Here is a 27,739-nt window from a genome sequence, read left to right as displayed (position 1 = left end):
GGAAACTGAGGTTCCCTGCTGTCTCAGATCGTCTCCATTCTCCCCCACCACATCAACCTGGTCATCCTGCCCTGGGCAGCAGCAAAACCTCCTGGGCAGCACTGTAAGAGTGAGAGACCCTGGTCTGGCAGGCTGAGCCCTCACCCAGCCCAAACCAGCACAGGCACACTCACGTGTAGGAYTCGAAGTCACCATTGCTTATTGCTTCAATCAGCTGCTCTGTGACTTTGATGATTTCTTGTTTCCGTACTGTTGGTTTAAAGAGAAAAAGGAAAATAAAAGGATAAACAAAACCAGAAGTAGGTGCTGGTGTTACCAGATCAATGAAAGACCTCTATCTCATCAGAAACAGAGCACAGGATGTGGGGGGACTTTGGAAACTGTACAGGGAAAAAGCAGAACAGCAACTTGAGAGAGAGAGGTGGGGAAGGGCTCTTCATCTCCAGAAAGGGAAGATTTTCAAAGTCAGGGCAAAACTGAAAACCTCCATAATTTCCAWAAGAGCCAAAAAGTTAATCACCAAGTGTTGAGCTACCCTCAGCCCARAAGTTGGGACAAGCTGGTCTTGGCTGAAAAGCTTTGCTAAGCTGAGACCCTCTACCCTGTGAACTCACAGCAGAGGCCAACCAGGGCAAGCTGGAACAAAGATGCTCTCACCTCCCTCTCTAATGGGAGGAGAGGGTCTCAGCAGGGAGGAGAACAGGTGAGTGACATGTGCAGCCACCCCAAGAGACACAAGAAGRGACCCTGCAAAGGGCACAGAACTGTGCAGCTGCTGCCAGTGAGYCCAGGCACTGCCAGTTCATCAGGGAAGAATGGGCTGCACGAGTGGCTTTGGCTCCCAGGGATGCAGGAGGCACTGTCAGAGGTAACWCTGGCCTTGTTAATAAGGCTCTGCTTCAAGTGCAAATCGGCATCATGCTTGACTTTTTTTTCCTTTGCATTGTGACTAATGAAAGGAGAGGGAGTGCATTCCTAGGAGTTGTTCCGAAAGGCGAGGGATTCCCTCATTTCCCGAGCACCACCTGCCTGCACATCCAGGCTCGGGGAGTCCCTCTCCAGCAGGACAAGTTGTCCCATTAGCTCTCATGTCAGGCCAAAGTCCATCTTGCTTTATGCTGGGATCACTTCATCGAGAGACTTTACAAATTAACACCGATAAATTACTCCCTGGGTTATTCTTAGAAAGCTGCCTCTGGCAGGCAGGCGGGCGGCAGACAGGGATTTCCCCTGGAGGCTTTTCCCAAAGGGATGTTTATTTTAAAAGAGCAGYCGAGCTGCTATCCCTGCAGATTTCTGCCATTTTCACACCTGCTTTCAGGGAACATCCCTCTTTATGGGAGCACMCCCCTCCTCACCAGCAGTGAGGAGCCCCAGCTGCTCATGGCAGCAACCCAGCACTGAAACCACCTGAGGAGTTAAAGCAACTTCCGAAGAGCCCTGAGGCAGCTCGATGGTGGTGGGTTTTGCTGTAGCAAATATTTCATGAGGGGTGGCCAGACCCATGGGCACCCCTCCCAAACAACCTGTCCACCTTCCCGCATGCCCCYGCTGGTACCTTTGGTGTCTTCGTCCTCGATGGTGGTGTTGGTGCTCTCCGACGATTCCTGAGCAAAGAACAGAAAGGGGGGATGGGGTGGTGAGAAGGGTCTTCTCCCTGTACCAGACGGAGCTCGTGTGTTCGACAGCCCCCCGAGTCCGACCCCACAGCGCTCAACTGTGCCAACAGACAGAAASCAAGGAAAACGCCAGCAGGTCCAACCTGTCCTCAACCACAGCTCTAGGGCAGCACTGGCAGAGCCCTCCCTGACCTCCACTCCTTGTCGCCAAGGGCACAAGAGGTGGGCTGTGGAGGGTCTCGTAGGAACGGCGCTGCCTTTCCTACCGACACCTGTGGGGACAGAGATGGGGGCAGGTCCGGGGGCCATGTGGTGGGWTCCTAGGAGCGTTGCCGGAGGGGCAGGGAGAGGGGCTGTGCAGGGGTGGAAGACACCATGTTGACTGTACAATAAAGAGAGAGATGTACAAATTAACAGCGAGGAGGAGCTGGGATGAGAAAGAGGGGACTGTGCAGGAGTGAGAGAGACCACACTGACCGCAGAGTAGGGAGAGAAATGTACAATAAAACAGTGCTTCCAACACCCACATGGACCACTGAAGGCTGAGACACAGCTCTTTCAAGAAACAGCTGAGCACTACATAGATTTGGGAAGAGAGGGGTACTGACCCCCTGTCTCTCTCCGGGAGCCTCATCAAGGCAACTCTGCTAGCGGAGCTAGAGCAATGGCTCTGCTAGCTCTTCCCAGCAGAGCCTTGCTTGTGTATTACCCAGAAGACCCCGATGTAGGTTGGCAAGGTGTCCCATGACCATACAGTCCCCGCAGAGGCATGGAAGGTGTTTCTCCAAGGCTCCTTGGACCGATGCAGCCTGCAGACCTGAGTCAGGAGAACTGGGAGAAACGGCATGAGAACCCATCAGCAAGAACCAGGGCTGGCTTTCCCACCAGCTGGTGGCCAGCAAGTGCCTGCACCAACCCTGTTAATGGGGTTTGTGGGTGATACGGCTTTGAGGATGTTCCCTCCAACCCCKCTGTCCCTTCTTCCCTACCCCGAGGTAACTTCCAAAAACGGGGGAAGCTGGAACATGTGGAGAGGCCCAGCAATATTGGCATTGAGGAAGACGAAGRACACTCACCATTAACTGAACGCTGGAACTGGACTTTCTTTTCTGGAAAAACAAGGAGAAGAGATGGAACAGGAAGAGACACAGAGTGAGAAAGGGTGAGAGCAGCACATGGAAGGCAGCAGCTCCTGAGCCACCCATCTTGGTCCTCACAGAGGGGCAAACGGAAGGCGCAGAGGGACTCGTTGCTCCTGTGGGGMTGTGCYGCTGGCTGCAGCGTTGGTGGTGATYTGCCATCTCCTTYCCYGCRTTCCTGCCAGCACCTTTCTCTCCTGACCTGCCACAATCTCTGGGGTTGCTCATCCCAAGGACCTGGCTAGTCCCAAATGGAATCCCCAAGGTGTCAATGGCCACTCTGGTGGCCTGTGAGCAGGCCAGCAAGCTCACAGARCAGAAGCAGGATTCTGAAAAGCTAAGGCAGCTTCAGCACAGCCCTGTGCCCAGCGTGGATGCTGCASTGACTGCTCTGGATCTRCTCTGGGGGCATTSCTGATGGCACTGCCRKGTGTGGGGACRCTCCTGGAGCTCTGGGCCCASCCCAGTCCTCAGCTGGTTTAGGGCCAGAAAGGCCTGAAGGCCCCACAGCAAGCCCAGTGTGGGGAACAGTCCTGAGCACAGCTCCAGTGCTTTAAAACACGACTCCAAAGAGAACATCTGCACATTTATTTCCATCCTTGACCACTACCACTAGGCTTTAAGGTTTTTGGGCAGGAACATCCCACAGCCACTCTTTTGCTTGCAATCCCAAACTACTCCTGGACTCTCTTTCCTTCCCTTGCTTTGCTTCCCATCTCCATCTTCAGTTTAGCCAGGAGACAAGGGGACATGCACGCTGACCTCATACCATTTCTGCACCTCTGTCTCCCTCCAGAGGGAATGAATCCCAGTGTGTGTCMAGGAATACCAATGTGCAGAAATCAGAATCTGCAGTGCCAAATAACCAAGCGTTGTACCAGCATATTTAACAAGGCACCTGCCTGCCCTGCAGAGGGAAAAGCAGCACACACTGTGCAAATCCCTAGGAAAAGTCCATGGAGCCACCCATTAGGGTGCAAGGGTGGGCTACAGCATAAAATCTGCTGATATCCGTTCCCTCTCATTGCTCCTTTCACATCCTAGCAGGCTTCCAACTGCATCCTCAGTGAGTTTAAACCTCTGCTAGTGCTGCTCTCCCCTTCCTTGCTAGGTGATAGTATCATGGAATCACAGAATGGTTTGGRTTGGAAGGGACCTTAAAGATCATCCAGTTCCTAGACCAGGCTGCTCAGAGCCCCATCTAACCTGGCTTTGAACACTTCCAAGGATGGGGACTTGCAGCTTCTCTGAGCAATCTGTACCAGTGCCTCAACACTCTCACAATAAAGTATTTCTTCTTTATATCCAATCTAAACTTGCCCTCTATCTGCCTGAAGCAATTCCCATTTGTTCTATCACTCCACGCCCTTGTCTGAAGTCTCTCTCCAGCTCTCTTGTAGCCCCTTTAGGCATTGGGCCATCTGTCAACTCTCACCCTTCCTTCACCAAAAAAAGAACAGGTCCAAAAGGGCAGAGTGAGCTGTGGTATTTTGTCAGGAACCTCACGGAGAAAGGGAGCCACTGGAGCTGGGCTGTTGCAGGAAGGGCTRACAGCTTCTGCTACCCAAGGACATGAGACGGGGCAGCAAACTGCAGAAATTTCAGACGTAACAGAATGCAACACAAAGCAGTGAGCGCATCGAGTCTGGACATACAAGAACAGGATGCAACATGGGGCAGAGAGCTCATCAGCTCAGGACGGGACAGGATGCGACACCGGGCAGTGATTCCATTCGTTTACAATGGSACAAGATGGGACACTACACAGGGCAGTGAAAGTATCGTGGCTGCTGGGACCAGAGGACCTCCCAAAAACCCCAGAGCAGGGCTCAAGGGGGATTTCTGGTCCCATGAATGGTTTTGGTAGGTGAGGAACCTCCTTAGGAGGGTGAGTTTTGAGGCCTCAGAGCCTGGGCTGGCACTGTGCTGGTGTTGGACAGGCTGGAGGGCAGCACCAGCTGCCTGCTGCCCACCAGCACAGCTTTGGGCAGGAAAGGCAGGGGTGGCTGCCTGGGACCTGCCTGCTCTCATGGGGATGGATAGTCCAGCACGTTACTCCAAATGAAAACACAACTCCTGTGACAGTGACCACACCGTGTGGCCTGACTCACAGCCCTGCTCTSAGCAGGCAGGACCATTCCCTTCCCACTGTCCCAAACACTCAAGGCAGGCTTCCAGGTTCCTACCTTGCTTTTCCAGCAAGATGAAAAGAACTTAATACCGCTCAGCAGTGTCCTGACATCTGCTGGCTGATCACAGTGGGCCATTAGAGCTTCACCCACAGCACCCAGCCTCCCTGTGCCCCCTGAGTCGGTTATGCTGCGGGTTCCCCCAGGCTGAGCATGGGAATGAGAGGTGGGATGGTTATGCTGAAGGTGGACGATGCAAGGAAGCTGTTGGGAGTGAGTTGTCTCTGCCTTGTCTTCTCCTCCTGCACCTTCCTGGCCATCTAGCCAAGCCGTCTCCCCTTGTTGGAAAGGGGGCAATAAAAAAGCAAATTCATTCTCAGAGCTTGTCCACACTCTTCAGATGAGTGCTGGTGGGTAGATTGCACTTGGAATGAAGCCTCATGATCTGCTCCCTTCTCGGCAGCGAGGGCTGAGGGCTAAGGATGCAAATCAGCCTCTCTGATTCCACTCTGAAACCAGACGCTCAAACCTCACTGAGTTTAAGTGATGAGCCAGAAGGCTGTKCACCCAAACAAGCTATTTTGCTACCATAGGAAGTGCCCCTTTTCCCAGGATAATGTCTGCCCTCAAAGCTCCTTTGAAGTCCAACAGGGAGCATCATTATCAAGCTGGGCTGGCAAATGTTTGTCTACCACAACATAGAAATTCAAAGCTCTCCATTTCTGCTGGAAAATTAGATTCAGGACTGTGCCTGATTAAGCTTCTTCATCCAGAAATCTCTCCTTTAACAGCTTAAAAATGCATCCTCTCTTTGCTCTCACCTGTGCTCCAGCAACTTGCACCAATTCAGCTCTACCTGTGGTGTCACATCTTTGGTGACTCTCAGAAGCAGCTGGGACCTCAGAGCAGCAGAGGACAGGCCAGCAGTGGCTGGTGCATGGGGTGTTGTGACTCCCATGGACCTGCTAGCACCAGACCTAATAATTCTGCCCTGGGAGTCTCATGATATCCTGACAGCTCAAAGKAATGTCCTCTSAGAGCCATCCACRCCAYCAGCTTCATGCTGCATAATAACACKGCATGGCCAGAATGRCCTCTTTTGGAGCTGAGCCCAGGTTTGGAGGGTTTTRTGTGGTCTCAGTCCTTGCAGGCTTGTCCTGTTCCAGCTGCTGGGTCTGTGAGGAGTGGGGGAAATATATGTCACTCCTAGACCTCTGGCTTCACCAACCATTCATACTGGAAGAAAGAAGCTGGCTGAGGGCTCTGCTGCTCCAAAACCCTGCACCCATCACAGCCCAACAGCTTGGTCCCTATAAAAGGCCAGGAGAAGGTTCTGTAGGTTCTCCCAGCAAAGGGTCCCCATGGAGGAAGAAGAGCAGCCACACTGCAGCCAGGCTCCCAAAGCTCTGCCTGACGATGGAGGATGTCACCACAATGGAGGATGTCACCACGCCAGCTCCCCTTTGCAGAGCGATCCTTTGTATTCATGAAGGTTACAGGTAAGGAGAGAAAGACCCTCGCATGGACCATTCCKTCTGCAGGAGGAGTTTGACAGAGCTCACTGCTATCCACCACATCTCCATGTCACCAGAAACAGCAGAATTTTGCTGCCTCCTGGAGCCGCCTTGTCCTGGAGAAGAGCTGCTGCCCCAGCTCGGAGGGGCTGATGAACCTGCAGGCTCTGAAGCCCAAGAAACAACATCCACCAAACACCAACTTGTTTTTAGAGCATCACCAAGCCATTTTTTCTGTCAAGTAYCACCATGTTTCCTTGCACAGGGGACAAGCAGCACGGCCGAGGGGGTTAGAAACACCCGTGTGTCACCCAGCAGCACACCAACCCTTGGGACAGGATGGAACAGGAACTGGGGCCAGCAGCAGCAAGACCCTCCAGGCTGAGCAAGCAGGAGATGAGGCCACCCAACCCACCAGATGGCTGCTGTCAGAGCCGTGATTGTGGGCYGCAAAGCTGCCACCTCTTGTCCCCTGTCCTGGTCCAGCCTTTGCCTCTCCCCTCCCYGGGGGCAGCGAGGGACAAGCGCATTTTGCCGGCAATGAAACAGCAGCGAGCTCTTGCCAGGCACCCTCCAGCACCAGCCCGCTCCCCTCGCCCGCTGCGCTGCAAAGCCTCCTGTGCACTGCCTGTCCTGGCAGGAGCCCAGCCGGTGGCACGGGGACACACCGGGACACACCGGGACACACCGGGACACACCGGGACAGCCGAGCCAACAGCTGCCCTTTAAAGTGCAGGGTGTCGCGGGGACTGCCGGCGTGGCACGGAGACCACGGGCACAGCACGGAGAGCCCACGGCCAGCAGGGCATGGGAACAGCACGGACACCCCAGCACCGCCCGGCAGGACAGGGGCAGCAGCACAGGGCACCGGGGTGCGCTTACCTTCACGCCGTCATTCTTCTTGTTGCCACCACTTTTGCCTCCTGGAGAGAGGAGGAAGGAGATTAGCAGAGCCAGGCAGGGCACCARGACCAGGAGGGCGAGGATCAGCAGCATGGTGCCGGGCGCCAGAGCGGCAGCACCCCCGGAACCGGCTGGTGGGGTTCGTCTTCTCTCCAGCGAGCCCCGGTGAAACCCGTGGGAGCTCACGGGCGACCTTGCCACCACTGTCCTGTCCTACCCCAGTGGCTCTTGGCCAGGGGCATGACCCGTGTCCTAACGTCACGCCAAGTCCCTGGGGCGGCTGGAGGGGGCCGGCAGGGCTGCCCGGCAGAGGCGGGCTCTGGCCGGGCGGTGCTGTTGACCCGGCGTGGTGTAGTGGGGAGGAATGGGCTGCCCGCCTGCCGCCCTCTAATTTTAGCCCCATGCTGCCGGGATCATGTGCTGYCGGCCCGCCGGCCCGACAGCTGCAGCCCGCATTTTGACAAGGATGAAAAGCAGGCGCCTTCCCCAGTGCCCACCCACCGCTGCCGACACTGCCCCAGCCCCCCCGGCCGCACCCAGTGACCCGAACCCCCAGAGCAGGGGGAGATCGGTGGAGCTCAGCGATAGGAGACCTTACAGCCCACGATCCCTGCCGTGCTCCCGGCCAGGGGAGGCTGGGTGAGCCCTCGAACCGTGCGTGGGACTGGCAGCACTAGGAGAGATGCTTTAGACTTCCTGCTCTTTGATGCTTCCTGTCCGCCTCTCCCGGCGTGGGGCTGACATCGGATCCCCCCAGCTGCTGGGCTCCTCCAGCGCCCGCCCCAAGTGCTAAATGATCCCCCCGCGACAAATGCAGAYACCAGCCCTGGCCACAGCCCTCTGCCCTGGCACCCCTGCCCACCTGGCACTCGGGGAGCCTCAACAAAGCACCCTGAAACACCCAAATAACCCCAAACAGCTGCCACCAGCCAGCTCAGCAGCGTGCAGGGCTTTGGCTGGTGTTTCCCAGCCCTGTAGCACCGCAGCAGGGCCATCCCCAGCGCTGGGGAGGCTGCAGGTGACAGCGGGGGGGATGAGCTCTGCAGTCACATGGCTCCGTTTGGTTCCGTGCCTGGGGATCGCCTGTGAAATCCCATCTGCAGCGAGGTGTCCCCAGAGGGAACCGCTCTATGGGAGGGCACCGGAGCAAAGGGGCTTCGGGCTGCACCGACACCTCTGCAGAGCACAGGCTGGGCTGCCACGCTCGGCGCTGTCGCCATGGCAGCCCTCCGGCTGCAGGGAGGCAGGAAGAGAGTGGGGACTCCTGCAGGATTAGCATGCACCTGCCAGGAGACAGACCTGAGAGATCCTGCTGCCATCTGCCTGCASTGGCACCCAGGGGCCTTTCCATACTCCCGATGCAGGGGATGTTCTCCCTGAGCCACAAAAAACTCCAGGAAGACACAAAACCAGCTGATTGAGCTCTGGCTGCCCCCAGCACCAAACATCCCCCTCCCAGATAGCTGGGTGCATACAAACCCCAAAACCCTAAAGCACTGTGGATCACTGAGCATCAATCAGACACCTTTTCTCTCACATCCCAAGCCAGCAGCCATCCTGGATGTGACAGGTGACCTCTTCTGGAGGAGCACCCAAAGCCACACATCCCCAGAGGCACAAGGCTGCATCTTCAGCCTCCCTGTGACACATGAGGCAAAGCCAGCTCTCCAGGGACCCTAGAGATTTGCCCTGGGTAACCTGTRAGATAAGGAGATGAGTCCCAGAGACAGCACCTACCGGAGAAGTTCCTGGTGGCCAGCATGGTGGTGAGGATGGCTCCCTGAAAGACAAGGAAGGCAGAAGGAAAGGGTGTGCTGGACCCTGGCCCCCTGCACCCTGCTGCTCCCCCCATCCCTGGGCGAGGAAAGGCCTGCTTGGCACCTGTCCCCCAGCCACTGCAAGGAAGGAAGGAAGGACACTGGCCCACGGACTGATACTCTCCTGCCATCAAAGCAGCTCTCAATAACTGACCCCTGACCCCATCTCCCCTGCACCAGGGCATTGGGTTGCGTTCTCCAGAAATGCCATCCCTCCATGATTAAAGGGATATTAAATATCTGCAGGGCACTTTTCAGTCTCATACTACCCTGTCCTAGATGAAGCACAAGCCCACTGACTGGGGCCAGCAGCTGGCAGCAAGGGGACCCACCGGGAGTGGAACCAGATTTAATTGCAATTAAAGCTGTGCCAGCTCAGAGCAGCAGGGCAGGGATTGCTCACAGGAGCCACACAAAGATCACCACCACAAAACAACATTCGTAAAAACCCTTCCCCTTTTSCAGCTGAGTCTACTAACTAGTTGCTCAGCGTATAATGAGATTACTTTGGACTAATTGCTTACAGTAATGGATTACTATATTGAAGTGTAYGCCTGAACTAATTTGATTACTTGTCTAGCTGAAAAGTAATAATAGTTTAYAGCCAGTTTGTTTGCTTGATAATCTTGTTAGTAGCCTGCAGCTGTACTGCTCCGTGCCACGCTGCGCTCAGGCCTGGAGCGCTGATGGCTCCGGCTGTGGCACAGACCAGCCTCATCCCTCTCTGCAGGAGCCACTGTGATTTCCAGAGCCCATTCCCAGCGCCGTGCTGCCAGCTGAGGCTGAGCWCCAGCCGGGAGATGGGCGCCTCAGGGAGATGGTGATTTCAGAGGAGGCTGTGGTGCACGGCAGCATCCGAGAAGGGGAGGGCTGCAGGGCTGCTGGGGTGGGTAAGTTTTTGTCTGTCTGTGGATCACTTTATTTCTTGGCTGCAAAGTGTCTTGGGCATCAAGCAAAGGGTCTCACTGTGCCTCTCAGACCCATCTCCAGCCCCAAAAAGAAGCTTTCTTGACTCTAACTCCATGGAAAAGTCCTCACCCCAGTATGCAGTGTGACTCAGTGTTTTCCTTCACCATGGGCATTTGGGAATCCCAGCCGGATGAAGCTGCCACCCCACTCAGTCTCTTTCCYTTTCTTCACAATGGGGGTCCCCAAATGCCCACCACCCCCACACCACTGCCCACAGACACCCCCCATACAGGGAACAAGCCCACCAATGACCCGATTGTGCTTTTTGCAGACAGCTTGGACAGAGTTACCTTCAGCTTCCTCCGGGCATTGAATTTCTTCAGACAATCCACCGTCTCCTGCCTGTGCATGCATGACGCCACAGTGGCACGGTGCTGGGGGGAGAGAGASCTGGCTCAGAGCAGTGCTGGGGGGAAGGGGCTCCCCCCTTCTCAGCCCTGCTCTCACATGCACACCCACGTGTGTGATCTCCCATGGCCGAGGCACGGGCCAGAGCTGCCTGCAGCAGCACCAGCAGATAAAAGTTTAATGGGCAGTGGGAGACTGAAGCTCTGGAGTCAGCAGGATCTGCTCTCRTAGCAGCAGGGCGCAGAGAACTGGCTGCCCTCTGAGTTAACCCCTTGACTGACCAGCCATGTTTAGCACTGTGCTCAGGGTTTGCACATATGTGGTCAAGCCCACAGACTCCTCCTGCCTTTAGGATCTGATTCAGAGCAAGAACCAGCATCTGAAACAGTGGGATGCAGTGAAGGGTGGAGGGATTGCTGCTGGGATGGATGGATGGATGGATGGATGGATGGATGGATGGATGGATGGATGGATGGATGGATGGATAACCATGAGCCTACTCCCATTTCCTCTGAAGAAAGGCTCCCCAGCACAGCGTGACACCAAGAAATGAGCCTGTCCCCACCAGGGCTGGGGGTATGTGAGTCCCTCCCGTGACCAGSTCCCCCAGGAACATGCTGTTTGCATTCACAAGCTTTTCTCTGCTGTAAAACCTCAGGGGAAATGCTGCTRTGAGAGCACTGGGAGGAACCGTGCCAGGAAACCATCTTCCCAGGATGGAGAAGAGAGCAGGCAGCATGTTTGCTAACATGTGATCCCCAATGAGATGTTCCACCCTCGTGGATCCCCACATCTCTCTACCTGTGGCTCCAACTCACCGATATCCAGGGGTGCTTCAGAGCCTCTGCTGCTGTGATGCGCTTGGATGGGTTTATGGTCAACATCTTGTTGATGAGATCTTTCGCTTCAGGAGTGACTGTGTCCCACTCAGGGGAGGGGAACTGCCAAAGCAAAGAGACCAGGGTGAGACATGGCACAGCCCCTTTGTACTTGGGATGGTTCTCCTGAAACTTGGGACAGGTTGGAGAGATGGCAGCAACAGGAAAGAGCTGCCAGGTAGAAAACTGAGAAGCAGGAGGGGAAGAAATTTGGAAAGCTCAGGACAAGACCTCTCTCTCCCACAAAGTGGCCCTGAAACATGCCAATGTGTGCACCTGGGCTTGACAACATGGCCAACACCAAGAGCAGGGCAGAGGAAAGAACCTAGTTCCCATCTGTCTGAATTTATCTTCTAGAGCAGCAAGCTGCAAGGCAGCAACAGCAGGAGAGAGAGGAGACCATAAAAGGGTGCAGCAAGACAAACCCACTCACATCGTAAGCCCCAGCCTTGATCTGCTGGTACAGTCGGTGTTGGTCTTCATCCCAAAAGGGTGGGTACCCAACCAGCAGGATGTAAAGGATGACACCTGCCCAGGAGAGGAGATGGGATCGGTGGGAGAGAATTCATTGCTGGAGGGAGGAGCACACACAGCCTGGSAACTGGTCAAACTCAAGCAGGGAAACAGAAATTAGGGAAACGTGAAGATTGGCTCACTGTTTAAAGAGCAAAAGGCTTGTTGGTGGGTCCAGCTCTGTGCTGACATGCTCGGCACTTGGGGAGGCTCAGGGCTGTGGCAGCCACCTCGCAGAGCCTGAGTGGGCCCTGGATGGGATGGGTGATGCTCTTCCCCATTGTGGGTGGGAAAAGGCTCCCCTATGGCTGCACAGAGACGCTGCCTGACTCCACCAGCACCGCAGGGAAAAGAGGCAGCATCTCCCCTGATTGGGAGCTTTGGGTACATAGCAGGGGGGCTGATGCTTTGGAGAAGGGTGCCACAGGACTGGGAGAGAGTGGATGCAGCCCAGGGTAATGTGCCATGTCTTGGGTAAATCCTGCACCCTGGCCTTCCTGAGATGCGACTGGCAACTGCAGCTTGGGACATGCTGGATGAACAGCCTGCCTCATCCCGGCATTCCAGCCCCACTCTGACTTACCACAAGCCCACAGATCCACGGCTTTGCCATAGGGRTCCTTCCGGAGCACCTCGGGGGAGAGGTATCCTGGGGTGCCGGCGAAACCTGTGACAGACAGCCCGTCACACCTGCCATCAGGCACCCCTGTCCCCACACAGCTCACCAGCAGGGACTGCTCCCCGGCCAGGCACGGCAAGAGCCAAGAGTCTTGGTACATCCTGAGCCGGTGGAACAGGCACCCTCCTTCCAGCAACCTCCGTGACTCCCGAGGGCAGAGCAAACTGTGTCTCTCTGCCACTGCCAAATCCCAGAGAGTGCATAAGACTGCAGTGTTCCAATGTGCAYTTCCAGCATTTGGAAGATGTTTTCTTCCCCCTGCTCTGCCCTTATTGTGGGCTTGTCCATCTCACTAGGAGACCTCAGTGACACAGAGAGTCCCTGTGGAGCTGTTTGCTCTGCATCAACCTCCTGGTGCGCTGTGCCTTTCGGGCTGGTGCCGCTGGGACTCTCCCATAACCTGGGGCTCCGGGTCCTGGAGCCCCCCTGAACTAAGATGCCAAGGAGGGCTGAAGGACACCCCACCTCAGGCCAGTCCTACTCACCAAACCAYGCTTGCTGGTCCCCCTCCACCTCGATGGCGAGGCCAAAGTCAGCCAGCTTGACGGCAGCACCCTTCAGCTTGGATGCCAACAGCAGGTTCTCGGGCTGCAGACAGAGATGGGGGTTGGAGAGGAGTGAAAACSCCCCAGGAGCTCTGCTGTTGGCAGGGGGAGCTTCCCAGCATGGCTCTGGATGTGCCCTCTAACTGCTTTGTCCTGGTGTCCCTGGATCCTTAGACCATGGACTGCAAGGACCTCCCAGCCCCATCCCCTTTGTGTCATTTTGCTCCGGAGCTGATCTTTGCTCTGTGGGTTTCCTGCAGCCCTACACTCCTGCTGTTCCTCCCTGCTGTTTCAGCAGCCCTGAAGGACTCTGGCATTGTTCCAGTGTTCTGCATCACAGCTGGGGTCCCCTGTCCTCCCACAGGCACTCCCCCTGCCGCTCCTACCTTCAGATCCCGGTGAACCACCCCCATCTGGTGGCAGTGCAGGACGGCCTCCAGGATCTGCTGGATGCAGTGGCTGTGGGAGAGAGGAGGAAGCTCACACAAGTGGCAGCTGAGGCAGGTTTTGTCAGACATTTCTATTCTGCTGCATTTCACCCTTCTCCCCCTCTTCCCATCACACTTCCCAGCAGCACAGCTCAGCATCCCCTTCCACCAAAACGCACACGCCTGTGGGGAGCAGTTCTAACCCAGTCAGACCCCACCAGAGCTATTGGACACCAAGTAACTGTGAGCTGGAGTTTGGTGGGCACTCCACAGGAGCAACACTGCAGGCAGGGAGCTGGARACCAACAGTGGAACCACAATGCCAGCGAAGATTTGGTCTCTAARCCCCGGCAGAGCAGATGTGCTCTGTGCAACCTTTGCTCCAGCCCCATTTCCCTGCTCTCCTCTAATGCAGGTGGCTCTTGCTGCGTCTGTTTGCTTTATATCTAGTTCATTACATTCCAGCTCTGCTGTGTGCGTGAGACAGGAAGGGAAAAAGACAGAGGCGCTGATCGCTTCTGCTCCAAAACAGCTTGTGTGCAAGGCAGAAGGTCTTTATTTACATGTATTTTATTTTATTTGTATGACACTAATAAGTGGATGGGCTGTAAGTGGATTCARTGCAGGCAGCCCATTAAATGAGATTGTTTTCTGCCTAGAAATAAAGGATATTTCCGTGCAGAGAGGTAGTGTAGAGTTTACCACCCCCTTGGACATAGATCCAGGCTGTGCTTAGCCTGGGGGCAAAGCCAAGAGGCACAGTGATCTCTGGAGATTGGAGAGGGCCCCCTCAAAAGAATRAGACTAATTCTGAGCTGCAGGGACCAAAGGGGTGGTTGAAATGGCTCTGCAGCAGGGTACCTGGAAAGTGCCAGTGGGAGTGTGGGAGGGAGCAGAGCTCCAGCACAGCCTGTCTTGACTGCTCCTCCTCAGTGCTTTCAAGTGGCAAATGCCAGAGGAACGCTTGCAGACGGCTGGAATGCAGCTCCGAGGGGAAGGAGCGACATCCGCAGGGTATCCGTGCTGTCATGGCCCTGGCTGGGCACCAGGCTGGTGTTGGGTTTCCTCCCTGCCAGCCTGGTGAGCCCTGGTACCCCCAGACCAGGCAGTTCTGGTGCCCCCAGACCAGGGAGCCCCCAACACCCTGTTCATTTACAGTGAGGTCASATTTTGGCTGTCCCAACATCCCGAGGAATGAGGATGCTGTGGGCAGTGGCCGGGAGCCATCTGATTCAAAAAGGAAACCAGTCCTGTGGCAGCACATGCACTTCTTGGCACAGGAGTTGAGTGAGTTAAAAAGAGCATTTTGGGTGGGTTTTTTTTTTGCTTTTTTTTGCACCACAGTTCTGGTCTATGAGTATGTGTTGCAGAGTGGCTGTAAAACACCTCCCAGTACAGAATGAGCTGGTGCTGCAGAAACACAGTCATGTAGGACCTGGGGAGGGAGCAGCTTGTGGGAGAAAGGGACAACTGCTGYTCTCTCCATGGCCCAGCTCACCTGGCATCCGCTTCACTGTAGTACTCCCTGGCCACAATGTCCTCAAACAGCTCCCCACCGGTGACCCTGYGAGAAAACAGGGGCAGCTGGATTGATTGACAGCACACCCCGCCCTGGCAAGCCCCAAAAAATGTCACTGCACCATGCATGAGGGGAGAAGTGGGGGTACAGCAAAGGGACCTGCCCTCCGCCCAGCTGGGGGGACCTGGTTTGGTTCAAACCAAGCCCGAGGGAAGGGCTCGGGTGAGGGGGAGGTTGTGTCACCCCGGGAGAAGCACAGAGCTGCCCGTGGATTAGGGGATGCAGTGAACCATACTCACAGGTCAAATATCAGGTAGTGGTGGCCCTCTTCAGAGATGCTGTCRTGGAGCCTCACTGCAGCAGAGACAGAAGGGTTATGGGGTACACCTGGCTCCCACCCCGCTCCCTGGGAATGCCTTTGTTCCCCTTGGGGCACAAGCAGAGCTGGGCAAGGGCACAGCAGGGCTATTCCTCTYGTGATTGCTGCTGGCTGGTGGGAGACCCTGCTCACCAGAGGACCCAGCCATGGCCCCAGCCTGGGCCTGTTGTGCAAGGCTCAAAGGTCACATCCAAATCAGGGACTGCCCGGGGCTGTGTCTGGCCAAGGTTCCAGGCAGCTGCTGGGCTATCTTGGGCACTGGACAGGCTGCAGGCATGGGTGTCCCCAGTCCCCTCAGGAGAGGGAGAGCTCAGCAGGGTGCTGGGCTGACAACTCTGGCACCCACCAGGCTTTTTTTATTTTCTGCTCATGACCTTCCTTTTCTCCTTGGGAATCTCCACGGGATGAGTTTCCCCATTTCCTGGCACCCTGTCCCCTTGGCCAGATCCAGACCTGTCACCCTGCAGCTGCGTGCTGGTTTCTCAGGCTCAGATCCCTGCTCACATGTAGCAGGCAGGCGTGCAGCAAGGAGACAGGCACAGAAACAGGTAGGATGGATAAACAGAGACTTGCCCAGCATCCTCTGTCTCCCACCTTGTATTTTGTTTGATTCCCTTGAGACTATGAATATTTAATGCTTCCTCTCTCTCACCTGGTTTCAACTGATAACAACTTTGAACATATTTGAGAATGTTGGGAGTCAGGGAGGAAAAAAGAAACATCCGGGTGAGAGATTTTGTGGGAATTTTTATTCCTAGCCCCTTTTACCACATCTAAATCATCTGAGCCCTATATGGAAACATCCTCCAGACTCAGTCTGAGCCAGGGGAGATAGCACTGAGCGCAGACACTGCACTGTGTGGCTCTTATCTGCCAGAACAGCAAACACCACTTCTCTGGTCCTTTTCCTTTTTCCAAGCTCTGTGGGCAAATCCAGCGGCTGCCAGGAGCGTGTTGCCAGCAGCGTCACCTCACCTGGCCAGGGCACAGGGCAAGTGAGGTCTGATGAGCTGGGCAGCATCTTTCCTGTCTGTCTCTCTCATGGTCTTAACTACTGACAGAACATGCTCGTTTTTTCCCCAGTTATCCTTCCTCACTGCTGGCCTCTGCAGACATCCCCTGTGCTCCCACACCTGCGTCTGCTCTGTTTCTCTCCAACATACAATCCCAGCTTTTCTGCCTTCCTCTGCTGGAAAAAAAACCTATTTCCTCCCGTTTCATCTCCCCTGGGAGGGATTTGGGGGTATCACGCCTGGAATCCTACAGAAGCCGAAGTATTCTCAGGGGGATTAGGTGAGTTCAGTGCCGATAGGACCATAGTAAGCATAAGCATATGGTCCAGTTACRTTCCCTTTGGGAAGTCCCAAAGCCTGTGGCTGCCAGGAGCCAAGAAGGTAYAAGAGGGAGCAGCTGCTCTAAATATAACCTGATCCTACAAGTATCTGTTAYTGACCATAGTCAGAGAGAGCCGTGCCGGCCAAACCACTCCAGCTGAGAGCTGAGAGCCAAGGCAGGAGCAGGACACAGCTTCGGGAACGAGAGTCAGAGGATAAGTACCTGSAGTTCAAACTCCAGGGCTAGGTGCAGCCAAAGGTTTTCCCAATAAAGCAAGATTTCCCTGAATGGAAACACAGCTCTGCCTAATATCACCCAGTGCTGTGGGGTCGTGGGGACCTGGACCTGCTCCTGGCTGCCCGTGCACAGCTTTCCATGTGAGGCTCTCCAGCAGGCACGGTGCAGAGCACAGGATGGTTCCTCTGGGAACTGCAGCACGGCATTSCCACGGGAGATGGAAGGACCCCACCTCACTGCAGGGAACAAGTAAGAGGACAGCAAAGCCCCTTGGGAGCTGGGGTGATTATCCCAGGGAGGGCTGGACAGAGCTGCTTTGCCTCATCCAGCAGCAGTGCCTGCTCTTCCTCACACAGGCTGCTCTGCAGTGGCAGCGCTCACTCCAGCTCCTGTGTGGGTAACGAGCCGCCTTTGCTGCGCGCAAGGGAAGATGCGAGCCCAAGTTTCCAGGCAGCAGGAGCAGTGGAGGGGGGTGAAAGGAAAGAGGGTGTGGAGTGGGGGGTGGAGAAGARCCTCCTGGGTATAAATAGCAGCAGATTGGGCTGGTTAGCATCGCATGCTGTTAACCCCTTCCAGCCTTTGCAGCTCTGAACCTGCCAGACCACAGCCAAATGGGGCAGAGTGTAGGGATGGGGGACAAGGACAGGGACAGGTGAGGTGTTTTGGTTCTCAGAGAACTCACCAGCCCCATGGGCAGGGGATGGAGAGGGAAGGGTGGAATACAGCAGTAGGAAGAAGCTGTGGCCAAGCTGGGAACCTGGAGAACCTGGGGAACTTGGGGAACCTGGGGAGCCTGGGTACCATCGTGCAGATCTCATGCCGTGAGCTCCTCTGGGTTCAGTATTTCTTCCCATTCACACACTTTGCAGTGCGTTTCCTTCAGGTCTCAGCAATCCCCACATGTATTTTGGTGCAGATGGGAGGCTGGACATCCCAGAGGGATCCCTGCAGGACAGCTCCTGGTCCTGCTGGAGCAGAGRCTGGGGAATCCTGCAGGGTCCAGCACCCCGGCAATGCAGGGGAGACCTGCCATGGAGCCGTGTGCCCGAGACAGATGGGAGCTGACAGTCTTTTTTGGAGCTGAAATATTTATGGGACAGGAGCCACATGGCTCGTCCCAGTGGCCCTGGATCTAGCTCCCTGGATCTGCTGCAGCAGCTCCTGGGGAAGGTTGGATCCAGGTCACCGGAGCAGTGAGGGGGCCAAGGAGGAGCTCAGCTGCAGGGGAACCCTCCCAGCTCCCGACTGTGGGTTGAGAGGGCTGCAGAAACCACTGAATGCTTTCCCAAAAGCTGCAGGATCTCTTTGGGATTGGTACATCCCGGGGTGCAGCAGAGGAACGAGGGGGTTCATCCCAACTATCCACAGGGATCAAGAGTCTGCATCGGCATCACTTTCAGGATGGAGTTTGCGATTTTTTTTTTTTTTTTACTGCAGTTTTTTCTCCTCCCCTCTCTCTCTSCTTCTGGCCTATTTTTGTCTTTTGCAGGGGCTCGGGAGTTTTCCTGAAACAGCTTTTCCGAAGGAGGCTACTTTCAGATGGACGGTCGGTGGGAAAGTCTTCGCTTCCCCCCGCCATCGCTCCTCCTACACGCCCCGCGCTGCTGCTGCTGCTGCTCCGAGCTGCAGCCGCTTTTTGGAGCATGCAGAGCAACACGGCACCCGAGCGGGGGGAGAGCAGTAAAAATAGCCTCTTGCAGCCTCCTGGGGCTCCGCTCTCCCTGAGGGAGCTATGGCCAAGTGGGTTAGTCAGGACCTACTTCAGTCCCGCTATGCCCAGTGGGGGCCTTTCTTCATATTGGTGCTTCCCACGGGAAGGGCTCTGCAGAGCAACCGGGCAGGACAGCGCCAAGCTTTTCTCAGCCTCTGGGACAAACAGACCATGCTGCTGCAGACAGGGCTGGATTATGGAAGGAGAAACCCTGGCCCTGGCTGGGACATGGGAGGGGAGCTGGGCAGGGGAGCCAGGCACAGAGCACCGGTAACGGGGTGCAGGGTGAGCTTACCAATGTTGGGGTGCTTCAGGAGACGGCAGATCCGGGCTTCTCGTTCCAGCTTCTGGTGATCTGAAAGAGGCAAGAGCCCTAAATTASGATCTGAGGAAGGGAATCAACTGTTTTCAGCTTCAGTTGGGCTCTCAGAGGAGCTGTTGGCACAGGGTACCTGGGCAGACAAAGCAGCTTTTTTTTTCACTAAAGCATTATGGATTTGGGGATAAGCTCAGTATCAGAACCTGATGGGCAGTATCCCAGCATGAATGCAATCCCTGGCTAAGCCCCCAGGCACTGATGCCATTGGCAGTCTCGGGTTTGGAATGATCCCTTGCCCTCTCCCTTTTGTTTGATGAACAATCTCTGATCACCTCCCAAATACCCTGGATTTGTCTGGGTTATCCCTGCCGGCAGCACTGTTCCCTTTTCTCCTGTTCATCCAGGCAATCAGCCAGGACATTTCTGGCCCCACATGGTACAATTTGAGCAGTTCAAGACAGAGTCGACCAGCAAGAAGTGTCAGGATGAAAGAAGGCTATGGCTTCACTCCCCTCACCATCGCCAGCCATTCCACGCCAGGGAATGCTCTCCTCACTGCAGAATCTGTCTCTGAACTGGTGCCTTTCTCCAAACAGGAAGCTCAGATCCCACTCCCCAGCTTCTAGCAGGCTTGGGGATGTGAGACAACAGAGCTCTGGGCAAAGCAAGTTGAGCTGAGCCAAAAAATCCTCCGCCCTGGGACAGCTCAGAATGAATTTGCAAATCATCTTGTTTCTTCCTCTGCACTTCTCTCCCTGCTCACACCTGACCCAGCTACTCTGCAGGGAGGTGCCTGACTGGAGGCATTTCGTGCAGGAGCTCAGCAGGCAGGACAAGCGAGGATATAATTAGGGCTGTTGTCTCTCGGTGCTATCACTGCTACCTTGCAGGTTCACACCCCGGAGTCTCGCTCCGCATCAAACCCAACCTGGGCGGCTCCGACCGCCAAAGCGACGCAGCCCCTTCTCTGCAGGGCTGGAGCCTYCCCCAGGGCTCAGCATCCTGTCCGAGGGGCACCCTGGAGCTTGGGGTGAGTTTTGCAGCCTGTGCTGGGCTCTGGGAGCTGAAGGCTGAGGTAGCCTTGGTGGCCTCATTCAGCTCCCCACGATGTTTCCCCGATGGGTGAAGCCTTCCCAGGGAGGGACAGGGTGACAGGGAGAGTTTGGAGTTGAGGCTGTTGCTTCTCACAACTGAAGTCCATTGTGGGGTGGATGACAGGGCTGGGATGGAGGGACAGTGTGACCAGTGRGGCGAGCACTTCTCTGGGGAGGTTACAGCCTCTTCTCGCCCACAAACCCAGCTCCTGCACACATCCAAACCCTGTTTTTCCTCTAAAACCTGCAGGCCCCTCTGTGTTGGCACCCAGGAGGATGTCTGAAGAAACAGACCATGGCTGGGGATGTTTTGCAGCTTCTCTCACCTTCTCCCACTTCTCTCCCTCCTGCCCTTTGTGTCTGGGGACGTGCCATCCTCCCTACCAGCACTGCAGAAATATCCAGATCATTAGSCACAGTCCCTGGTGATTCCAGCAGGCAGAGCAGGGAAAATAACCCCAGAGAAGCCTCTCCAGGGGACTGCCAGGCACTGCAGGGACAGCACAAACCCYCGGAGAGGATGGAGAGGGGCAAACTGCCGGAGGAGGCGAGCGGAGGCAGGAGGGAGCAAAGGGAGGGCGGCTCAATCTGCTGCTCCAGGCAGCCCTGGAAACTGGGAGGCGTTCACCAGCTGGGGTACACGGGCAGGAGCCAAGGGCTGAGCCCAGCACTGCACACCCTGCCCGGAGCCCAGCCTTCGGCTTTGGAGGAAGAGAATGGTCTGCATCCCTGAAGAAGGGCAGGGCTCAGTGCTGGAGGGGCTCAGTGCCGCTGCCGTGGCGCTTCAGCAGCACCGTGGGAGGGAGAGTGCAACTCTCATTCCAGGTCAGAAAGGAGCTTGTCACTCTTTTCTGCATTTCAGTTTTGCCTCGGCAGGTCAGCAGTGGAATCGGAGGAGACACCGAGGGGGTTTAATTAAACCGTCCTGGCTGGGCGCTTCCTCCCAGCGCCCATCCTGCTCTCCCGACAGCCRGGGAGGAGCCGGAGCGGGGACACGGCATCTGCTGCCTCATCCTCTCTGTCCTCATCACAGCTCCTCTGCCAGGTACCTGGGGCAGAGGGGCCCTGCCTTGGGGCAAGGACTGGCTGATGATTTCTGTGCTGGCTCAGCTCAGCCTCACTCCAAAGAGCTGCTGGGATGGACCCACCAGGGCAGACCCAACAATGTGCTCCACAAAGCCATTCCCCAGACAGCAGTGAGGGCACATCTACGGGTAGAAAGGAAGTCAAACCCTTACCTGAAGGGATGTTCTCATTTCATTGATGTAGGTATGTAAGAAAAGCCCAGAGCAGGGATGGGGGGTTAGTAGGGTCCTCTCAGGAGSYGATCYTCCCAAAATAACCGTGCTACATTGMRCCTGAAGYYGGCAATGCTCTGACTTGTTGCAAGGACAGAACCATTTTGCTGCAATGTGGTGTGCAGGGTGGTGTGGGTGTCAGGGACAGAAATGTGCTCCAGTGGCTCCTCGGGCAAGGAGCCCGAGGATATGGGGTATGGGAGCTCCCTGAGCCCTGGCACAGCACCCCTGTGATCGATGGGATGTGGCGAGCAGCCACCAAGAACCTCCTCGGGACGTTCCCATCCGTCAGGGAGCTCAGTGGGTACCACAGCAGGGACAGGTGAGATGGGGGTTCCTCATCAAACACACCCCAATGCACATTGAGGCACCGTCACAGCACCGTGCAGAGGGGACAAATTCCCCACTCCAYGAGCCCTGCTCGCCTCTTGCCTCCSCCAAAACACCCTGAGTGCTTACCTCGAGCAGAGAGCTTCTTGGTATTGATGATCTTGGCTGCATACTCTTGTCCTGCCAGCACCTTCACGCATCTCCGGACGATGGAGAARGCGCCTCTGGGAACAGAAGAAGCCAGAGGTGAAGGGCTTGGCAGGGACAGGGGCACAGCTCAGCCCTGATGTGGCTGTGGGGCCAGGGGCAGCCGGAGGCATGGGGACAGGGATGGGGATGGGGATAGGTGCTGATTGGGACAGGGACACCGTGATGTTTACAGCTCTTGGCTACTTCAGTCTGTGTGGCCCTGACTGTTCTAGACCTTCCAATCACAGCAGGACTTGGCAGCTGTGACCAGTGCCAGGTCCCCCGACTGCAAAGCTGTCACCCAGGCAGGGACAAAATGGGGACTCTGCAAGGATGGAGCCGAGCTGGACAGGAGTGGATGCCGCTGCACCTTTCATGAGCCAACATGCAAAGCTCTCCTGGGGTCTGGCAGGAGAGCGAGCACAAGTGCTTGGGACACTCCAAAGACTCCCATCTGCCCTGTACTCCATACCCTGAGTCCTGCCAGCTCGGGGCACTGCCAGTGGCAGCACAATGCTGGGAACTGCAGCACTGCAATCACACACACATACACCCTCCAGCCCCGCTGAGCACAACCTTTATGCCAGGTTCCCTTTCCTGCCAAAGCTCTCCAATCGCTAAAATAACAACTATCAAAAGCAATCCCACCTCTTGCCCCACCTCCCCCCCACTCCCCTGCACCCCACTCCAGCTCCCTGCCGAGGAATAAAAGGCCGCGGGCTGGCGAGAGCGGCGGATAATTGATTTTAGCGGCGGGGGCGGGTGGAGACGAGCAATTTGGGTTTGAATGCGATTTTTAGGAGAGCAGGCAAGCAGCGRGTGTGGAGGGATGGGGATGGAGCCCCAGCAGTGCTGGCAGCCCACGCASCCAGTGCTGCCACGCAGAGCATCGCTCACGGCACGTGCCAGGCAGGAGTTGGGGGAAAACATCCTGGTGCTTCCCAGCTTCCCCATCCTGCCATTTAATCCTGGCTGCTGRAAGAGCTGAGCTGTTAATATCCCTGAATCCTGGGGAGGAATTAACTGGAAAGGGTGGGCGAAATGCTTCACATCCAGCTAGCCATGAGTAGGGAGACCAAAGCCGCTGGCAGTCCTGTGGTGCTGCTCTCTTGATCCTGCTGGGAASCCCACACTGTGTAGGGTTTGTGGGCTCCTGTGGATCCCTGGGGCCCATCTTCTCTATTTTTTTCCCTAAAGACATGTGTGATGTTTCTGCAGTGGCAGGACAGTCTGCAGCAGAGTGCAGCAAGCTGGGATTTCACCTCAGCTCGGGGTTTCACTGCAGAGCACAGCATGAGGCTGGAGGGGTGTAGGTGTCCCAATCCACTGGAGGCTGGGGACCAATGGTCAGTCCTAGTCCCAGTGCCCACAACCACTTGCTCCGTTATTTATTTGAACTGAACGGCGAGAAAGGAGGAGCCATGGGAAGCGGGATGCAGCGGCTGTTTCACATCCCTGGCTGCATTCCTGGTTTTTGGCTCCTCCAGACCTTCCTAACAGAAACCAAATGTCTATTTGTGGTCTGTAAAGCACAAGAAAATCCCTGTGTGCCTGGAGGGTGGGTGGAACATGGAACACTGGATGCAGGTGCAGGATACCCAGGGATACGACACACTTGCTGTACCCCATCCTTGCTCCACTCAGGTCCTCCAGTGGGTCTGCACTGGCCAAGAGCCCTTGACATTGGGTGTTTGACCCCCAGCCCGGCTCTACTCCCTGTCCTGGCTGCTGCCTTGCTACTCAATCCCATGTAGGTGCTTTCCAGCCTAGGGATAGAAAGCCCCCTTTGCTCCAKCTAAATCCAGCATCTTCCCAGCAAGGGCGGCATCTCCTTGCACACAGGGGCTTGTGGGGCACTGCAGGCAGTGCTGGGGGTGCCAGGGAGCTCAGCCCCAGTGTGGTGCAAGAAACCCCTCTGGAAGGAAGGAATCACGTCCTGTTCCCTGGCCAGGGGCAGCAGACCCTCCTGGGGTGCTTCAGACAGGGATCACCCCAGCCCTGGTGGCAGCTGAGGACCCCCATCTCTGCCTGGCTCGGATGAGACAGCGTGTCCCAGTCTGAGCAGGGATGGCTACATCACCTGCATGGCCACGGGGACAGACCGTGTCCTTGTCCCCCGGCTGGCTGCCAGAGCAGGGCGATGTTGGACCCACAGCGCAGCACCAGTCCCTGCAGACCCGAGCCCTGGCACCGCTGAGCCCCAGCCCTGCAGCCTCTGTCCCTTTGTCCCCAGGCCAGGCATGACCCCATGCCTTGTCCCCACGGCCTCCCCCAGCTCAAGCAGTGGCTCTGCCACCAGGATGCTCCGCTTCTCCCTTTTTCACACCTTCCCTGCCAGCGCCCGGCTGTGCTGCTGCCGCCCTCCCTCTCTTCAACACCTCCTCCTCCTCCGAGGCATTTTATCTCCTTTCTAGAGAGAAGAGTGTGGGCTGGGGATTTTTTGTTCCTCCATTTTTTTTTCTCTCTCTCTTTTAATAAGCCCCCTCTCCTGCAGCTCCGGGAGTGGAGGGGCTGATCCTACGGCTCGGCACGGTAATTGTCTCCAGCCTCTCCCTGAACCTGCTGCGGGGGCGGGTTTGGAGGCGCCGATGGAGCTGCACTTCATGTTTGTCCTACTCCGGGGGGCCGTGGGCAGGATCCTCTCCGCGTCCCCCCCTGCTGCCCCCCGCCCTCCGCCCGGTTCCTCCTGCAGGCGTGGGGGATCGGAGCAGCCCTTGGCTTGCTCAGCTTTGCGGGGGCTGCCGCASGAGTGGGTTTTCCCCAGCTCCGTGTCCCCCGCTCGGGACAGATGTCCTCTCATGCTTGCGAGGTGCAGAGATGTGCCGAGGGCTTGTCTTGCAGGACGGACTCTGCAGATTTCCCTGCCCTTCTCTGCCTGCCCCCAAAGCCCCACCGTGGTGCCACCATTAGGTGTGTGGCATCTCAAACCCCCTCCTGCCCCGGGTGTCAGAATGGGTGACAGCCGAGGAAACGCAGAGAAACAGGGCGGGTGCAGCAGCCTGGCACCCAGACTTCTGCCAGCCAGGCTGGGGACACACCGTGTCCCCCACAACGGCCCGTCCCGGTCCCTTGGGGACAGCAAACTCAAGGTGGACCCTTTCTGCTCCGAATCCTTGCAGGACACTGCTCCCAAGCAGGGTCCGGTGCAGGGAGAGCCGTTGTGCCCACCCGTGCCAGGACACCCGCACCCCGACCGGCACCGGGAGCATCTCTCGGAGGAGGAACGGCGCTTCCCACCGCGAGCAGCTGCCGCAGCGGAGCAGAGGTGCGGCACTTCGTCCTGATTTCCCTCTCTAAGCCCATGAAGCGGAAATTTCCCCATGGGAAACCTCTGATTTTTGAATGTGCCAGGATGTGCTGGAAACCATCCCAGTGGAAAATCCCCAACCAGCCCCACAGCACCTTGGCTAGCCCGATAGAGCCCCCAGCTCCGGAGCACCTCAGTGCTGCGGCTGTACCTGCCCTCTTGAGTGGATGGAAAAACTGGGGGATGCACCGAGCTGGGGATGCTGCCCCTGCATCATCCCAGACCCGGGGTGGTCGGGTGCTATGCTCTCAGGGCTGGGGAGCCGCTGAGCCAGCTTTGCTCCTTTATTCCTGTTAAAATGCGTCTGTCCAGGTGGTTTTATACCACAGTGCCGGGTAACGCAGGCAGCCACGGAGCCTGGGTGCTCAGCCCTTGGCTCAGCACTCACCCAGCAAAGCATCACAGCCCAGGTACCTTCAGGAGCCCTCCTGGTCCTCCCCCATCACTCCCAGCCTGCGAACTCCCTTCCACAGCCACCTCTGCCCAGCCACAGCCCCGCAGCCTCACCCCAGGCACCATCAGCCAGTGCCTCACCTGCTCACCCCCTGCCACCACCACCCAGCCTGAGAGCCCTGAAAAAACAGGAAAAGTCTGGAAAAAGCAGGTCCCACATCCCACCTTGCCACCAGCTCCCCAGCGGGTACCCATCCCCCTGCCTGCGGTGCCAGCTGGGGCTGTCCCTGCCACAGGGACCCCAACCCAATGCCCCGCTCTCCACCAGCCCCTCTCTGTCACCCTGATGCCGAGGGGATGGACACGAATGTCCTGGGATGCGGGTCCGTTTGCTCCACGGAGCTGCACTTTGTAGCAGCACCCTGCTGCCACGGAGAACATGAACAGCATTCAGCCCAGCACAAAATCCTCCTGTTTCAGCCTCTCCATTTGCCCATCGCTGCCCTCTCCCCCATTTCACATGCCCACGTSCATGTGGGCACACATTTAGGCACGGGCTGCTCTGCGCCCGGGCGATGCGGGGCTGCGGGATTGGAGCATCCCTGTGCCYGTGGATGGACAAAGCTTCCCCTCCGGAGCCCCCGAGCCCACCAGCACGCTGCCAGCCACGCCGGGGGGACGCTGGCCGCACGGCCCAGATTTACACGCCAGCTCAAAAAAAAGGCACAGAAACCAAAACAGAGGCRCACGCCTGCTCACTCCTGTGCCTGTTTTACAGCCACACACTGGGCGGGACAGGAGCATCCCTCCACCCGGGGAACCTGCCTGGCATCCCCTGCTGCAGCCCGGGGTGCTCAGTGCTCCCCAGATCCCCTCGCTGTGCACAGGCAGTTCTGTTTGCACACCCACACACACCCACACACACACACACAGACACATCGATCAGGCACACGCGATGACACCCGGACCGGAGGAGCTGAGCCCTCCCCAGCCGGGTCAGGCAGGGCTGTGGCTCACCCGCACCGGGACAGGGGTGGGGAATATCCCCTGGATCTGTGCAAAAGCCACCGGGATTCTCCGGGGGCTGCCAGGAGGGCTGGCTCTCCTGCAGGTCTAGTCAAACCCCGGTGAATCCACAGAGATGAATTCCCTAAACAAAGGTGAGGGTTGCCCTCTGCTTTGGCTTTCCTCCTCAGCTGTCCTGTCCCTCTTCCCGGCTGGAGAACTTCCCAAGGGAGCCGGCAGCCTTCTTTTTGGGAGCGGCTTTTCCGTAAGAGGAGCAGCCGATCCCTTCCCAGGTTGCTGGAGACCTCTGGGGTGTCCCGATCCCCCAGCCAAACACCCCTGAGCAGCCCCTGAACTCGGGGAGGGACAGAGAAGCAGGTCTGGGGCTGGCAGCCCCCATCCTCACCGAGTGCCCTCTCCGATTCCCATCGCATTCTCTCCGTGCCCGTCTCCTCTCCCCCATCTCCAGGAGTTCTCAGCACCGCTGAGTCTCTTTCCCAGTMAGGGCACAGCCCCGCTCTGAGCATCCCAGCCCCGTCTCCAACTTACTTGCCCAGTTCCTCAAAGAGCTGGTACTCCTCAGTGAAGCGATTGCAGGTGATGGTGGCCATCCCGAGGGGCTGGAAATGCTCCCTCCCCGGTGCGGAGTTTGGGGCAAGCAGCTCTCCTCTMGCTCCCTCCCTCTCCGTGTGCTCCCGGGGCTCTCTCCTCGCCGAGGTAAATAAGGGAATATGTTTGATTGACAAGCCCAGAGATAATGATGAGGGCAATTTGTCTTCTCAGCTTCACAAGCCTTCGTCAGCATCCCCGTCCCCATGGTGACCACCGCTGCCAGAAACGCCCTGTTTCTGTTGCCGGGGCAACTGCTTCCCAAACCCGCCGCCCTCCGTGGGGACCGGGGCCCTGCTGGGGACCCGGCCCGGGGGTCACCCACCTGCTGCAGAGGGGGGAATATCCAAAATACAACTATTAAAGGCAAATTAAAGGCTGTGGCAGTGGTAAAATAATTGGGGCAAAATAGGTTTCCATGGAAACCGTGGTTTCCATGTTGCAGGATGCTGTCACCCCAGCAACTGCTTATCCCCCCCCCCAAAAAAAAAAATAAAATACAGGCCCTGCTGGTACCTACAGCAGCATTCCTG

The 27,739-nt window shown here is 56.8% G+C and overlaps 1 protein-coding gene across 1 annotated transcript in view; it reads right to left on the bottom strand.

The window, feature by feature from the left end:
* CAMK2A (calcium/calmodulin dependent protein kinase II alpha) overlaps positions 1-27,373 on the bottom strand; it is a 30,741-nt gene extending 3,368 nt beyond the window's left edge. Inside the window, exons 1-15 of the mRNA XM_057376052.1 lie at positions 27,147-27,373; positions 21,833-21,927; positions 18,958-19,017; positions 15,300-15,354; positions 14,980-15,045; positions 13,440-13,512; positions 12,994-13,096; positions 12,413-12,496; positions 11,750-11,844; positions 11,257-11,379; positions 10,381-10,464; positions 9,042-9,084; positions 7,284-7,324; positions 1,559-1,607; positions 174-249 (exon numbers count right to left, since the gene is read on the bottom strand). Coding sequence (XP_057232035.1) covers positions 174-249; positions 1,559-1,607; positions 7,284-7,324; positions 9,042-9,084; positions 10,381-10,464; positions 11,257-11,379; positions 11,750-11,844; positions 12,413-12,496; positions 12,994-13,096; positions 13,440-13,512; positions 14,980-15,045; positions 15,300-15,354; positions 18,958-19,017; positions 21,833-21,927; positions 27,147-27,208 — 1,109 coding nt within the window. The 5' untranslated portion in view covers positions 27,209-27,373. The remainder of the gene's footprint in view (positions 1-173; positions 250-1,558; positions 1,608-7,283; positions 7,325-9,041; positions 9,085-10,380; positions 10,465-11,256; positions 11,380-11,749; positions 11,845-12,412; positions 12,497-12,993; positions 13,097-13,439; positions 13,513-14,979; positions 15,046-15,299; positions 15,355-18,957; positions 19,018-21,832; positions 21,928-27,146) is intronic.
* Positions 27,374-27,739: the final 366 nt, after the last annotated feature.

Source organism: Malurus melanocephalus, unplaced genomic scaffold (genome assembly GCF_030028575.1).
Source record: "Malurus melanocephalus ecotype Western Australia unplaced genomic scaffold, MMel_1.1 scaffold_269, whole genome shotgun sequence".
Taxonomy (NCBI): domain Eukaryota; kingdom Metazoa; phylum Chordata; class Aves; order Passeriformes; family Maluridae; genus Malurus; species Malurus melanocephalus.
This window is presented reverse-complemented; position numbering and strand designations above follow the sequence as displayed.